Here is a 15611-nt window from a genome sequence, read left to right as displayed (position 1 = left end):
GATTTGGTGTGTGTCTTTGACGGGGAGGCATACGCTGCTTCTGTAGCCAAAAAAACTGTCCTCAGGCAGGGTCCCAGGGGTCTCCGAATACAGCCTTCCTTGGACACCAGGTGTCCAGGCCAGGTGCCAGCAGTATCATTGATGGGGGAAACCGAGTCTGCTGAGGTGTTAGAGACCTGGGATCTGCCATCCCATAAGCCAATACGTTCCCTTCCTTGCCTGAGCACACGGGCTTTGCGTAATACCAGGCTCCAGCATCCTGGGCCCCAGACCGCACCCTCATTCTGGACCCTGGGCTTTCCGGCTACTCTGGGAGCTTGCCCCCTGGACCCCAGTCCCCAGCTCAGGACCCCTGCCCTTCACCAGCAGCTGGGTCCTTGTCCCCTTGCACCAAGCTCCTCTGCATTCTGGTCACTGGGCTCCTCTGAGAGGCAACCGGGCCTGGAGAGGCTTTCCCAGCCCCCTTGCCGGAGGGGAGCCAGCACGTCGGAAGATAACCCTCAGTCCAGAAAACCAGCTTCTGAGCCCAGATAGGTTCCGGGAGCTGTGCTTGTCCTTCCGAACTCAACTTTCAGATTTAACGAGGCTTCCTGTTGAAGATGCACACATGGGAAGCCCTCGGGAGTGGAGCCCCACATCCATTATGACCGGGAAAGGCAGACGTCAGCTTGAAATAAAAGTCTCGGAGTGAAAAATCCTCTTTCGGAGTGAGGGGCCCAGGCTGGCTCTGCCCCCACGGAAGGTTCCAGACACAGGGCAGTGCCGAAGGCAAATTAAAACACACCCTGTCAAAAGATTTCCGCTGTCTCCCAAGGATTTATTTTTTGGAACTTGGTGAAGGAGGGTCGAATTAAGACCCCCTCAGGCGGGAGCCTTGTGCAGAAGGGAAGAAAGCTGACGGTTCTTGGGAGCCCATCAGGAAGGCTCAGAGCGAGATTGGCCACCTGCCCCTTCCTCCCACCCTCAGGGTGTGGAAAGGGGCAGGAGGGAGTTGCAGGGGTCCCCTGAGACGCCACTGAAATTCTGCAGAAGAGGGCGTGGAGGTCACGGGAATGGGACGCCTCTGTCCCCTGTGGCCCTTTGACTTTGGGTGAGTCCGGGCTTCCTCTGGGCAGCGGGAGAGTCCGGAATGCCAGTCTGTTCCGTGGGCTCGCTGTGGGGCCTGTGTGAGCTGGTGGATGCAGGCTGCTGGGCGTCCAGGAGCCTCCGCTCGTCAGTCCAAGTAGCAACTTCCAGAGCCCGTCCGCACCGCTGGGGCTGTCTCCACCTTCGCGGAGAACACCTCATAGGAATGCCACCTGTTCTCTTCAGAAGTGAGTTGTCTGCTAGAATCAGGGGCAGAAGTCCTCTGGACGTGAGGCACAGCTGGAGGGTGGGGGGCACAACCTCCGCAACCCATGAAATAAGTGGTTTGGGCCAAATCAGGGGTCTTGGGTGCAGATGCCATCTGGAGCCCGCTTGGGAGGGGAGTGTGGAGCCGCTATGGGCCAGGCTGTAAGGTGTCCGGAGAGAGGCCCCAGCCCGCCCGGCGTCCAGCCCGCGTCTAGCTGCCCCCAGACCTCAGCCGACTGCAGATGCACGGCCTGAGCCCAGCTCGGAGGGTAGCAGTGCGGCCGGCACCATGATTTTTGGTTTGAAGTCCGTTTGTTACACAGGATTGTTGTGGTGAGTGGTAACTGACACAGGTCCGCAAGTAGAATTCAGCCCGCAGTCCTCCTGTTTGTGACCCCTGGCCTGGGCAGTTTCCAGATCTTCCTCCGGGACAGAGTCTGACTCCAAGAGAAACACTTCAGAGCACGTACTCTGGTCCCATCGGGCTTGACAGCCACGGACGGTAACAGCACGCTGACTTTCTGCTTTCGTCTCTGCCTTGCGGTCCTGGCTTACCGGCCTTGCCTGGCCGCACAGAGCCACATCTCCTTCTGGGGTGGAGGCACGGGAGGAGAGGTGAGGGTGCCAGGAGAGGAGACGGGTGAGCCAAGCAGAACAGCCGTCTGTGAGTCACAGTTCCCGCAAACCAGCAAATGGCCCAGCACCTGCTCACCCACCCCCACCGGCACCTGCCAGCCTTACCCAGGGTCTTGGCCACTGGACAGTCAGGGTGGGACCAGCCCAAACTGACCACCCCCCAGAAGACAGTGACAGATGTTAGCACCCGTGGGTTCTGTCCCCCCCATCAACAGATGTCAAGACATGAAAAATTGGGGTAAATGAAGGGAGGGCGATTAGGTCGGGCCCAAGCTGGGGTCTTGTGGGTGCCAGAGACAGCTGCAGACGCACGGCAGGAACAATTGCCCTGAGGCAGCGGGGGCTGCCAAGCCAGGGTGCCTGGGGACAGTTGGACGAGGTGCCGACACGGGGCTCATTCCTCCGTGAAGCCTCCCGCAGCTGCTGGGAGTACCGCCAGCCCGTGGGCCTGTGTGTGCCTCTGCTCTGGGATGGCAGCGGGGGAGCTGTGGATGGCGCCCCAGGGATGGGCCCAGGGGTTCTGGCTTGTCTGTGGGTCCGTGGGACACCAGCCCCAGGCTTGAGCTAATGGGTCGTCTCGGGGAAGCCTCCCTTTCTCTCCTCTTGTCTTCTTCTGGGCTCTTTCTCGCTCGCTCTGTCCAGGCGGGGCTCTGCACCAGTCCTTCGGGAACCAGGCTTTTTCCTCCAGCAGTTTTTGGCTTGAAAATGTAGGTTTAGGAGCCCTCCCCCTACCCCGGGGCTCCTGGTGTGGGGGAGAGGCCTCTCCAGAGATAGACCCCTGCGTTCCTGGGGCTTGCAGGCGTGGAAGTGAAATTCACAGGGCAGAGCGTGTAAGCATTTGGAAGTGTGCGCTGGGTGGCTTTCAGCGGGCTCCCCGTGCTGCGTAGCCGTCCCCTCTGTCTGGCTCTGGAGTACTTTCTTCACTCCCTGCCCCCAGCCCTAGACAAGCACCGGTCTGCTTTCTGTCTCTGCGGACTGCTTATCCTGGACATGTCGGGCGTGTCACATACGGTGAACCGGACCACACGTGGCCTGTGCGTCTGCTGCTCCCGCTGGGCTTGACGTGCAGCAGGTGTCAATATTTCTCTCCGCTCTCCAGCTCAGTAATAGACCAGCGCACTTCTGATTAAATTGGGGTGGAAACAGACCAGCCCTGAGCCGCTGGCCAGCCTCTCCTCAGGGCAAGCCCTGCTCTGTCAGGTCCGCTCCCTTGTGCGTTCTAGACCCTCAGACTCGCTGGACCTCTGCAGTCAACCAGGAAGGCAGGTCCCAGAGGAAACAGAAGGACATGAGCTCCCCACCATCCTCTCCGATGGCCTCGCCCACCCTGGGTAAACCCGGAGAGGGAGCCTGGAGCCCAGCGAGCTGGATGCTGGACAAGGCCCCTTTTTTGCTCTACACAATGCCCCATTGTGCCCTTCTCTGGGGAGAACAATGCAACTCGGGCCAGGGGAAGCTGAGGACAAAGGGCCCTTTGTGAGGACTGTCCCCACCTGAAAAGCAGCACCCTGGGTCACACCTGATGGCAGAGCTGTCCTTCCTTGCCTTCTGTCCCTTGAGCACCTCCTGCATCCGGGGGAAGGCATGGAAGGTTGAGAGGGCTTGGGCTGAGGGGCACCGAATTCTCCCTGCTCTCCCCCAGACAGCTGTGCTAGCCCATCCCAAACACAGCACCCAGACCCTGCAGGGGAGGTGCAGATCATAGCTTTGCAGGAAAGACCTGGAAGCATGGACCAGGACTAACTGTCCCCCAGATCCCCAAGGCTGGGAGCCCTTGGGCACATGGTTTCCTGCTGGGGGCTCACAAGAATGCAGAAAATGTTTGTGCCCACCCCTCCTCCCCCACTGCCCCCACTCCCCCACTTTGCATTTGGGCTCTGAAGGGAGAACTTTTCGCTACAGAAAAGGGGGAAAGGCACTGCTTAAAAACTCACACTATAAGATGCACGTGTGTTATCACTCCAGCAGTGCAGGTGGGGGACAGCTGGGGGCGGGCTGAAGAAAGGTTCCAGAAGTTGCTGGTCTGTCCTAGATTTGGGGGAGCCTGTGTCCAACGCCAGTCCCTGCCCTTGCAGAGCTCACACGGCAGATAGTAAAGATATAATCAAATAAGCTGATCATTTGGCCACACAAGTATACATCATTTATACATCAAAACACTCAGAACAAGATGTCAAAACAAAATACTCAGGACAAACACACAATGTACACACAAGTAATGTACACACAAGAATAGGATCTTTAATATGTAAAGAGCTGTGAAGAATAAGGAAAACCCACACTTGCGTCAGTGATGTGCTTCCAAGCACCTCGCAGTGTGCCCACTAACCACTAAGGGTCTAATGCCTACACTGTCCCACACACGCTGTGTTCTTCTAAGGAGCGCCTGTGAGCACGTGGCACACCTCTCCTGAGCGGTGCCCGGGCCGCTCTGTGCTCAGAACGTGGAGTTGCTGGTGGTCTCACCAGGGTTCTGCTTGGGACATTGGTCGGTAAGTTCTTTCCTCTGAATCCTCAGGGGCCACTTTCCCCAGGGGGCCAGCAGTGCCATCTTGAGAGCCCGGAGGGGTGCTGCCTAGTGCGGCTTTGCTGACCTGAGCTGAAGGATCTGGCCGGATTTCAGGACCCAGCCGCTGACTGTACTCTCCCTGCTAGCTGGGTAACTGTCACCCCAACATCCTCCTAGGACAGCAGAGATGAGGGCATGGGAAGGGGCACCTGTAGACCCCTGGCCACACACACTGAGCTGTCAGTGGCCGCCTCCAACCCTTCCTCTCCTGGAATACGACTCCATACACCGCAGGGGTACGCAGAGGGAGTGCAGCACCCACGAGGGTCCTCTGATGCCCACGCGGACGCTGACCAGGCCCACCCCGGTCCTGTCCAGACACAAGCTTTCCAACAGTCGTAGAGAGAGGGTCCAGGAGGGCAGCCGCGTGGGTGAGAAAGTGCACCGGGAGCTTCTGCAACACTGGCTGATGAAAGCGCCAACGAGGTAGTGGGTCCGCCGCTTTACAGATGGAGTACACGCTGGTCCTCCCAGGTACGCCCCGTCTTGCCCTCACTGCTGCAGCACGCCATGCGGCCTGCGGGGGGCGCGCGCGGGCCTGGAGCTGGAGCGCGCTCCCCGCCCATGGGCGTGGCCAGCCCAGGCGGGAGCGGCCTCCCTTTCTGGGCGGGGCGTCCGGGCGCCAGGCGCCTCGCGCGCATGCGCATTGGCGGCCCCGCGATGGCGGCCTCCGAGGAGTCCTTGAGGAGGCGGAAGGCCGGGAATGCGGGCTCCGAGCCTGGGTCTCCGCCGGGACGGGGGCCGGGGCGCGACCCCACGGGCTGTAATGCCCGTCTCCGAGCGGGCACTTTCTGGCTGACCAGGATCGTGCTCCTGAGGGCCCTCGCTTTCGTTTACTGTGAGTCCGCGGGGCCCGGGGCTCCCGTCACTGTGGCCCCTTCGCACGCGCCCTCGTCCCCCAGACCGTCCCCGACGCCCGGACAGCCCCTCGTCCAAGACAACGCTCTCCCCGCACTCTTTGCCCCCCCCCCCGGTCCCACTCGTCTCCCCCTTTCCCGGGGCACCCCCACAGCGCCCCCGACGCACCTCCCCCCGCACGTGCCCCTCTCCTCCCCTCAGGGCGCCCCTCCCCCCGGGCGTCCCTTCCCACCAGGGCGCTTCCCCCGACGCCCCCCCAAACATGCCCCTCCTCTCCGGGGCGCCCCTCACCCAGCGACGCTCTCCCAAGGACGCCCCTTCTCTTGGGGGCGTGTCTCCCCACAGGAGGCTTATCCCCCCCACCCCACGCCCCTCTCTCCGGGACGCCCCACCCCCACCCCCTCCTCCGCAGACGTGCCCCTCCCCTCCAGGGCCCCCTTCCCCTGGGACGCCCCTCCCCCTTGGGCGACCCTCCCCACAGGACGCTCTCCCTCGACGACGCGCATCCCCCCACTCCCCTCTCCCCCATCGCCCCCCCCCCCGCCACGTTCCCCAGTGCCCCTCCCCTGCACGACTCCCCGTCTCCGGGACACACACCCCCCTCCCCCGAAGCTCCGGTCTGGATCGCTTCCCCCCCCCAAAAAAAAATCGCTCCCTGGCCCCAGGGCGACCCCCAAGCGCTACACCCTCCCCCATGCTCCCCCCACCCAGGTCGCTGGGTGCCCCTCTCCCTGGATGCTGTTCTGCCAACACCCCTCCCACAGGCTCCCCTTCAGCCTTCAGACAGGTGCACCGCAGAGCCCCCATTCCCTGCGCGGTCCTGCCCCCCCAGGTCTGGAGCGGTGGGGTTAGAGGGGAAGGTGCTCAAAGGCGACTGCACCTGCCCCGACTTGAGCACTTCCCGGGGCCAGATTCCGCTTTCGGCCTGGGCGTGGGTGGGGGCCTCAGAGCCCCTGTCCCTAGAGCCTTGTCCGTTAGCCCCCTGTGCCCCCGACTCAGCAGTGGCACCTAGGCTGCGGGCAGCCCCTTGCACAGCCCGGGAGCCTCTGGAGGCCGGCCTGGCCCCAAGCCCCACCGGAGCCTCTTCCGGAGGTTCTGAGCAGCCTTCTCGGCCCTCCTTTGACCGGCCGGGAGCCGCTAGGCCCTCCACCCACAGCAGCCCTGGCCCAGAGGGTGAGGCCTGTGGGTGCTGAACCCATCTCCCCGCCCCAGCCCCTGCATCCACAAGGGCGCAGGAGCCCTGAGCCTTCCAGCGATGGGGCTCAAACTCAGGTTCTCCAACCGACCTGGGGAGCAGACTGAGATGGCCCCGGGGAGCCGGTGGTCTCTGCTGGGGGGATCCAGAGGGTGCTGGTCCCTGGCATGGCTGGCCTCCACCGCGCGGGGGGCACCGAACATCTCAGCTTCGTTTCTCAGCTCTTTCCTCCCCGAGGAAGCAGCACTGTCCTTCCAGAATCACGAACCGTGGGCTGCACCCTAGGAGGGCCTGGTGCCCAGGGGAGACCCGGCTTTCCGCAGTGCCTCCCTCTCTTCTGTTGCCGTAAACATAGTTCTCGCCAGCGCTGCCTTGTGCTGCACAGTGTGAAATAGTCGTTGGGAGTGTTTGAGCTGTCACTTAGCAAGAGACAGAGGTCCCCGAGGAGGCTTCAGAGACTGCTCCCAGGGGAGCTGGAGCTGGCCCGCAGCACCGCCCAGGCGTCCCGGGGAGCGGGGCTGCCTTTGATCTCTGCGGCTTCTCTGTCCCAGTCCCAACGAGATTGTTCGGAGCTGCTGGGTCGAGCGGACAGTTTGAGCCCCGTGCTGAGCGCAGAACCACTTGCTTTGAGACATGCATTTTTTCCTCTTTTCTCTACATTTGGGGTAGAATCAGTGTTTCTCAGCTGTATGAAGGAACTTGTTTCCCATTTCCAGGGATGAGGTTCTCTGACCGATGACCCTGGGCAAGGGGCCATGCATCTTGCATTGGTCCCTTTCTGGAAAGTTCCGGATCTTTCTGGTAGCCTGAACTACCTCAGTTTCTGAAGTCCCAGTGTTTTCCATGATGCCATAGGGACCGCCCGCGCATTTCATGCGATGTGGAATGTTAGAGTTGTCCCTGTGGACTCCTCACCCCACCCCAAGGCTGCATAACGAACCCTGCCCTGCGCTTCGTTCTCTGCACGGTTAAGAGCGTTCTTCCAGTCCTGTCTGGAGCGTCCCTGTTCCTCCGCCCGTGAGCCGGCGGCCGGACGGCTTCTTCCTCACACTTCTGTGCTCCATCCTCTAGCGGCATCTCCTGCTTTGGAAAACTTCCTTGACTTCTTGCATAATCTTTATCAGTACTCTTTGTCCCCACGGGATACTGTCCCACCTGTGTCCCCCTTTCCTCCCCACCCCCACCGCCGGCCACTTGGTGCGGACGCTTGGGACACAGGCCGCCTGCCCGAGAGGCCCCGACTCCCTCTGGGTTGTAGCCGCAGTTCTTCAGATCTCACATCGCCGTCTTTTTGTCTTTTCTTCTTTTATTCTCTCTTTTTCTGGGATTCATCCCCAAACAACTTTTTAAGAAAGAACTTGAAGCTGAACCTTCTCTGGTTCTCTTGCACCCAGGGGTCTTACCGATCTGCCTGGGTTCTCCGGTCTCAGTCGGAGCAGGTTTCTCAGAGCTTCTGGGGCTGATGATGAGAAGTCTCCACGCAGCCGGACCCCTAACTCGCTCCCCAGACGCCTAAGTAGAAGCGCTTTCCTTTTCCTTTTTCTTTGCTTTTTTTGAAGATTTTATTTATTTACTTGGGAGAGAGAGGCAGCATGAGTTGGGGGAGGGGCAGAGGGAGAAGCAGACTCCCCGCTGAGGAGGGAGCCCAGAGCTGGGCTCCTCCCGGGATCATGACCCGAGTGGAAGGTAGATGCTTAACCAGCTGAGCCACCCAGACGCCCCAACACTTTCATTTTTCTGCTGACACTCTTGACACCAAATGTGGGTTTTTTCCCTCACAAGCAGTTCTGACGCTATCTGTCCGGCATGAGTACAGCTGAGGGCCGGGTCCCACGAGACCGCCCCCACGTCCAGGCTGTCACCAGCTGCAAGTCAGGGTTCCAGACCCCCTTGTCCAGCCATAATTTGCTAGAACGGCTCACAGAACTCAGGGAAACACCTCACTCCCGGTTACTGGTTCATCGTAAGGACAGGCCTGGGGAACAGCCGAAGGAAGACACCCACAGGGCGGGCGGGTGTGTGGAAGGAGCACGGAGCTTCCTGGCCCTGTCCCCTGCAGCCGGCACCCCCGTGTGCCCGGAGGCTCCCGCACCCCTTCATTTCGGGTTCTTAGGGGGCTCGGGGCCGATGGGCTCGTCGCTCGTGGGTGATGGGCCTGGTCTCCAGCCTTCTAATCACACGTCGGGCCCTCGGCCACCAGCCCCCAAGCTGCTCGGGTCCCCTGGGTGTGTGAAGCCGGGTGAGGCGCGCCGGGGCTGGTCAGGGGCCCCCGCGGCTGCTCCTCTCGGCCCTGCCACTCAGCGAACTCCCGGGGCAGGGACGAGGAGCGCAGAAACGGTTCTGGTTCTTCGCTTCTTCGTAGGTGGCGCAGGTGGCGATATCACAGGGACCTGTGTTTACCTCTGGAGGCTTTCAGAGCTGCTGCTGTGCCATCTTATTCTGGGTCCTTGTTATTTAATGGCATGTCGACATGAGGGTCCCTTCCTCATTCTTTCTCGGGGCTCCTGCCCTAGTTCTGGACAGCTTCTCTGACCGTGCCCTGTCTGCTGCCTCTAGGTCCCTATGTGTCCGAACACCCCAGTGGGTCCCATATGTGCCCCATCAGCGGACTTGTCCCCATCAAGCCGCCCAGGTTGGTGGGAGCTTGTCTGAGAAGCCACTTCCCGGAGCTAAATGAGGGTCTGTCGGAGACGATGGGCCCCTCCCAGGCCCTGTGGACGCTGCTGCGGTGACGGCCCGGTCTGCTGAGTGTCCATGAGTGGTGATATGGGGGCCTCCAGAGGGGACTCTGAGCACTGTGGGAGCAGAGACATTAGGGTTCGAAGCCGATGGCCAGGAGTTCTTGAGATGTCTTTGGTATAAAAAAGTTATTTAATTAAAGCACGGGCACAGGCAACCTGTGGGCAGAAGGAGCTGCACCAAGGTCATGGGGAGTGGCCCATTACGTACCTTCAAGTCTGGGGAGGGTTAGGGACAGTGTGAGTCTCCCGGGAATTTTGGAAACAAGGTTTTCAGGACCCCGAGGGTGCTAGCTATTACTGTTAAAAGGCCGTTCTTATCATTTAGTAAAAACTCAGTCGTGAGACCCCTCAGATGTAAATCGGTGGGCCGCGTGCTCGGGGGTGATCGCTAACACGCATCTTGGGGGGTAGAGAAAAGGGAGTTTCCGAAGGAGTTTTTTTATGTTCAAGTAGACTTACAGGGTTGGGCGAGGACTGCCTTTTGTCCTTAGCAAACTGTCCACATCGGGGCAGTTGAGTCCCTAGAGGAAGGTCACTGCCTGTTCCAGGACCCGTCAGGGGTTAGGTAGTCCCGGAAATGTGATCATTTCTCGGCTGCCTTTGCTTCCCACGCCACAGAGGACGGGGCGCGTAAGCAGCTTGCGCATCCGGCTTCCCTCTGTCTCCGCGGAGTCCCTGCAATCGGATTTCTTTGAAAATCCTGTCTCTGAATGGTCTCGGGGCTGGCTGTGGCCGGACTGTGCGGCGGCTCTGGCGCTCTCCCTGTTCAGTCCGTGTGCTAGCCCCGACCCGACCCGCGGCCGCTCTTCGAGGGGAGTCAGAACTGCACTTTCTAGAAGCAGAAGCTGGTTGACCTCCCCATCAGGGCTCTGCTGTCCCCTCCCTCGCTGCCACCCCGGGGGCCGGGGGGGGGGGAGGGGGGCGCGCTTGCCGCGCAGACAGCAGAGCCCGGGCCGGTGGGCGCTGGACTTGCGGGACTCCTAGCTGCTCCGTGGAAAGTTTGAGGGGAAAATGGAGCCCAAAGAAATCCTGCTTCGTTGTATGCGGTGGTGAGAGCCCGGAGGTCAGCTCCTGTCTGTGCCCCGGGCCCTTGGACCCCAACGAGGGGCTCTGCTGGCTTTTGCAGGGTTCTCTGTAAGCGCCGTCGGGTTGTTTAAAAACAGGTGCCCCCTTGGGGCGCCTGGGTGGCTCAGTGGGTTAAAGCCTCTGCCTTCGGCTCAGGTCATGATCCCAGGGTCCTGGGATCGAGCTCCACATCGGGCTCCCTGCTCAGCGGGGAGCCTGCTTTCCCCTCTCTCTCTGCCTGCCTCTCTGCCTACTTGTGCTCTCTGTCTGTCAAATAAAAAAATAAATCTTTAAAAAAATAAAAAAATTAAAAAATTAAAACAGGTGCCCCTGCCCGCTCCAGAGCTGCCCGCAGCGCGCGCCTCCAAAGAGCAGCCCTGGGCGCCGCCGTGCCCAGGCCGGGGCTTAGCCGCGCTCGGTGAAACCCCTGCCCAGGTGGCATCTGGGGGTGATTCCGTTTCAGTTTTATAGACATCCATCTGAATGGGAGAGAAAACTCAATTTTTGGTTTCTAAAGAAAGTATCTGCAGACGTCCTTGGTAAGGGGTATTTAGGGAATCTGCTCACCTCTCCTAGATCAGCGTCTGGGTTACCCCCCACCCCTCATCCCCAGTCTCCTGCCTTGGGGGGCTGGGGTGCGGGTGGGGCAGACGCCTGCCTGCCTGGGGTGGGGTGGCAGGGCGGGGGCACTAAGGCTTTGGAGGTTCAGTTGTCTGGCTGAGCTTTTGGATGCTGATATTTTGACATTTTCACTTCTTTCTACTTAGGCATTTCTGTAACAGGAGTGGAAATTTAAATAGGTTTTCTTTCCTGAAATTTTAATCCAAGCTATGTTCCTGGCTTCCTGATAAGATGGGAATTTCCTAGGCCTCTTGCCTTAGAATCGCTTTTTAAAACTAATTGGTGGGGGGGGAGGAAAAAAAACTAATTGGTGAGGGGCATCTGGGTGCTCAGTTGAGTGGCTGCCTTAGCTCTGGTTGTGATCCCGGGTCCTGGGATCGAGCCGCAGCTGGGGCTCAGCAGGGAGTCTGCTTCTCCCTCTCCCTTTGCCGCCCTCCCCGCTCTCCAGTGTGTGCTCGCTCGCTCTCTGTCAAATAAATAAAATATATTTTTAGGAAGAACTAAATGGGTGAGACCAGGGGTCCCTAGCGGCTGAGTTGGTGAAGTGTCGGACTCTTGATCTTGGGGTTCTGAGCCCGAGCCCCACGTTGGGCATAAAGATTACTTTAAAAAGAGAGAGAGAGAGAGAGAAGTCCTCGGACGGATCGGTTAGACCAGATCTTGCTTTCCTTCCCTGGCAGGGGAGCGTGAATCATGGTTGTAGGGAGAAAGGACGTGCCTCTCTTCCGTCATCGCTCATCAGGTCCCTGTGTGGGTGAGCCCCGGGGCTCTGGAATGGGCCAGGGTAGCGTCAATGAGGGAGGAGACAGGCTGGGCTCCATGTGGGGCAGCCCCGCTGTGGCCTTGAAGGTCAGTGGCATGTGGACTTGATCGGTTCTGCCCGAGGCAGAGGTGGGTGAGGGAGAAGGATGTCTGCGGGTGCTCTGCTGCTTTCCCACGACCCTCTGTGGCTGGGGGGGGGGGGGCTTTCGTCCTCAGGTGACTCCCACCCATGTCCCTTCCCTTGGCCTCCCGTGGTCACGTGAGGGTCAGGCCTCACTTCTCTATCTCTGCTGCTCTGAGCTTCATATCATGGGCGTTCAAGACACTTGGAAGAAAAAGACCAACCTGTTAAGAAAACCCCAGACTTCATTGGGATTTCCCACCGGTGCCCCTTCCCACCCTGGGGCTCCTCCTGGGGCCACACTGCACTCTGTCGCCGCGTCTCCTTGGGCCCCTCTGGTCTGTGGCAGTCTGTAGGACCTCCTTGGCTCTTCGTGAGCTTGGTCATTCTGGGCAGTTCTCATCCCATATTGCTCTGATGCCCCCACACTGGGTTTGTCTGGTGTTTCTGGGACGAGACGGGTCACAGAGGCGAGGTGCCCTTGTCACCGATCAGGTGCCCGAGTCCACACGACTCGCCGTGGGCCTGGATCACCTGGTGAAGGTGTGTTTCCAGGTGTCTCTTCCCACTGGTTCCCTGTCCCCTGGAAGCCGGTCACTGGGCCCTGCCCATTCCCCAGGGGAGGGAGGACTCTGCTCCAGCCTCGGAGGGCATCTCCCCACATCACTGGGAATCCCTCTGTGAGGAAGGCTCGTGTCTGCTCCCCACGTCTTCACCAGGGCTCACGTCGAGTGGGGCTCCGGGTTATGTCCCACACTGTTCCTTACTGTGGCTCCAGCCTGTCCGGCTCCGGTCAGCGCTCTGCACTCCTCTTGTCCCGCCCGGCCCTGCCGTCTCCCCTTCCTTCCTCCGCTGCTCACCTCGCCCGCCTTTCCCATCCCTAACACTGGCGGTTTGTCTGGCCGTAGTTTCTTCCCCGGGGAGCGGTGTTCGGAGCCCGGATCTGCGTGCTGGGAGTGCCTGCTGTCGCGTGTGGTCACAATCCGTCAGAATGTCTGTCGGGGTTAACGGGAATTCACGCAGGCCTCTCCAGTCCTGATCCAGGACACAGGGTGGGTGCGCCACTCCCTTCCTGGCTTCTCTGGAACCTCCTTGTGCCCTGCTGGGACCCTTGCAGACGGCTTCAGACTGCTGCGCTCACGCCCTGAGAAAAACCAGCTGGATTCCGGGGTTCCTCAGCCATTCCTTTGGTCTTTGTCCTGACACTGTTCACACGAAGCATTTTCCGGAGTCCCTGAGGCCAGCCCTCTCTTCCCCCTTGGGCACAGTGCGATGGCGTTAGATCTCTGCCATAGAGTGGCGTTCAGGGGTCACAGTCTGCATTTCGTCCCGGCTTCCTCTGACCTCCAGTCTGGCTTGTTTCGATGGTTCGTAAACACTGATTGCTTGTGACCTACAGTTCCGTGGGTACTGACACATGCATGTTTCTCCGTCACGGTGGTACTATTCAGGGTAGCCGTATCCCCCCCAGACTCCCCTGTGCATGTCATCACCTACCCTCCCCCCAGCCCCGGCACGGCTGCTGTCGTCCCCGTGGCTTTGTTTTCTAGTGTGAATGGAACCCTAGATAGCCTTTGGGTCCCTTTCTGTTCGTTGGAAAAGGGCGTTTGTGGTCCTGCCATGCTGTTGTGTGACTCAGCGGCTTGTGTAGCTTCTGACTGTAGGCAGCTACCACCTGTGGATGTTACCCCCACACGCGGGGACCTCTGTGTTGTTTCCCATGTTAGCGGTTGTGAACCAGGCCCGTTTGCTGCATTTGCACACGGGCTTTTGCGGAAATGGGAGTTTGCAGTTCACGCGGGCAAATGCCTAAGCGTCGGACTTCTGGGCTGTCTGCGGTAACCCGGGTTCCGCTTTAGAAGAAACGGCCAGCGCCTCGCCCACGGCGGCCGCAGCCCGTGCCCTCTCGCCCGCGGTGAGCGTCTGTGGCTCTGGACCCTCGGGGGCGCTTGGTGTTCCTGGCGTTTGGGATTTTGCCTTTTGTGATAGGTGCTGGTGCATCTGGGCCTTAATTGGCGTTTCCCAGTAGATGCTACTGAGCGTCTTTCCTGAGTGTGTGTGACATGTGTGTGTCTTACTCGTGTGACGCGGATGACGTGGGCGTCCGGGTGCTCTGCCCAGCTTGAACGTCGGGCTCTTTGTTTCCTCATTCTCGACTTCCTTGAAGGCACTTAGTATCCTGCGAGCACGGGATTCTGGCACTTGAATATTCTGGACGCAAGTGCCCGCTCAGGTCATTTATGTGGTCTGTTTTCTCCCAATCCGTGCTTTGTCTTTTCAGCCTCACCCGCAGAGCAGAGGTTTTCATCTGATGTGGCGCCGTCTGTCGGTCTTTCTCTGTCCGTGTCACACTTCTGCTGTTGCCACGCCCAAGCCGCAGATTTTCTCGTAGAAGCTCCACTTTCACACTTCACGTGGAGCTCTGCCGTCCTTTTTGAGTAAATTTCGGGGTAAGTGTGAGACGTGTGTGGGCCCGTCCGTCTGCGTCTGGTCACCCGTTGTTCGGGATCACCTTCCTCCGTTGACCCGTCTGTGCCCCTTTGTCAGAGGTCAGCTGGCCGTACTCGTGTGCCTTTGTTCCTGGGCTCCGTGCCCTGTGCCGCGCCGTCCGGGTCCCTCCTTCTGCCAGTGCCGCGCTGTCTTGATCGCCGCGCTTCGTAGTAACTCTTGACGTCGGGTAATTGGGCTCCTCCGGTGTCATTCTTTCTCCGGGTCACTCCGGCGGTTCTAGTTCCTTTGCTTCGCCGCATCCGTTTTAGAACCAGCTTGTCCGCACCAACAGCGGAGCTTTCTGGGTGCTGGGATGGAGACTGAGTCTGTAGGTCAGCCTGGGGAGAGCGGACGTCCTTGTGACGCTGAGTCCCCTGGCCCACAGACGTCATGTACCCCCCACTTATTTAGGTCTGCCTTTGTCAGTGCTTTTCTGTTTTCCACATACAGACTCTGCGGGTGTTTTGTAAGAGTTTTGCTTACGTATTTTGGGGGTTGCTATTTATTGTAATTAAAAAACTCAGATTACAGTTCACTGCTGATACGTATGAATGCAGTGAACTTTTAAGTATCGATCTTGTGTTCTGTGTCTGTGATCAACTCATTGATTAGGTCCAAGAGGGGATTTTTTGGTATTTTTTTGAGATCTTCTACTCAGACCCTCATATCATCTGTTAATAAAGACAGTTTGATTCCTTTCTTGCCAGTCCATGTGCCTTTTACCTCTCTTGCCGGCCTCACCGTGTGAGTCAGGACTTCCGTACAGTGCTCAGGAGGCTGGTGAGATGTCCTCACCTTGTCCCAGCTCTCGGGAAAGGACTGAGGTCTGGTGTTGGCTGTCAGTTGTGCATAGCCGCCCTTGTGGGCTGATGGAAGTTCCCTTCTGTTCCCAGCGTGCTCGAGGTTTCCACCCTGAGCAGCTGCTGAATGCTGTCACCTCTCTGTCCAGTGTCCAGTCTTACCGTATTGCTTTCCTTTCTCAGTCTGGTCGTTGGTAAATCACAGTGATTTGTGAGGATTGAACCAGCCTTGCATCCCTGGCCTGCAGTGGGTTTTGATTTGTCACCTGTGTTTCTTGATTCGTGAGTTTTGGTAGTTTGTGTCTTTCAATTAATTTGTTTCATCTGAGCTGCTGAGAGATCTGTGGTATCCTTCTCGATCTTTAATTTAGGATCCGTGGGGCCAGTAGCAACGCTCCCTTCTCTGTTCTTGGTACCGCTC

The 15611-nt window shown here is 59.2% G+C and overlaps 1 protein-coding gene across 3 annotated transcripts in view; it reads left to right on the top strand.

The window, feature by feature from the left end:
- Nucleotides 1-5153: 5153 nt before the first annotated feature.
- Nucleotides 5154-15611, top strand: part of LMF1 (lipase maturation factor 1) — an 83705-nt gene continuing 73247 nt past the window's right edge. For all 3 annotated transcript variants that reach the window (XM_047713326.1, XM_047713328.1, XM_047713325.1), the window contains exon 1: nucleotides 5154-5375. In XM_047713326.1, the coding sequence (XP_047569282.1) occupies nucleotides 5177-5375 (199 nt within the window). In that variant the 5' untranslated portion in view covers nucleotides 5154-5176. The remainder of the gene's footprint in view (nucleotides 5376-15611) is intronic.

This window comes from Lutra lutra, chromosome 18, assembly GCF_902655055.1.
Source record: "Lutra lutra chromosome 18, mLutLut1.2, whole genome shotgun sequence".
Classification (NCBI taxonomy): domain Eukaryota; kingdom Metazoa; phylum Chordata; class Mammalia; order Carnivora; family Mustelidae; genus Lutra; species Lutra lutra.
This window is presented reverse-complemented; position numbering and strand designations above follow the sequence as displayed.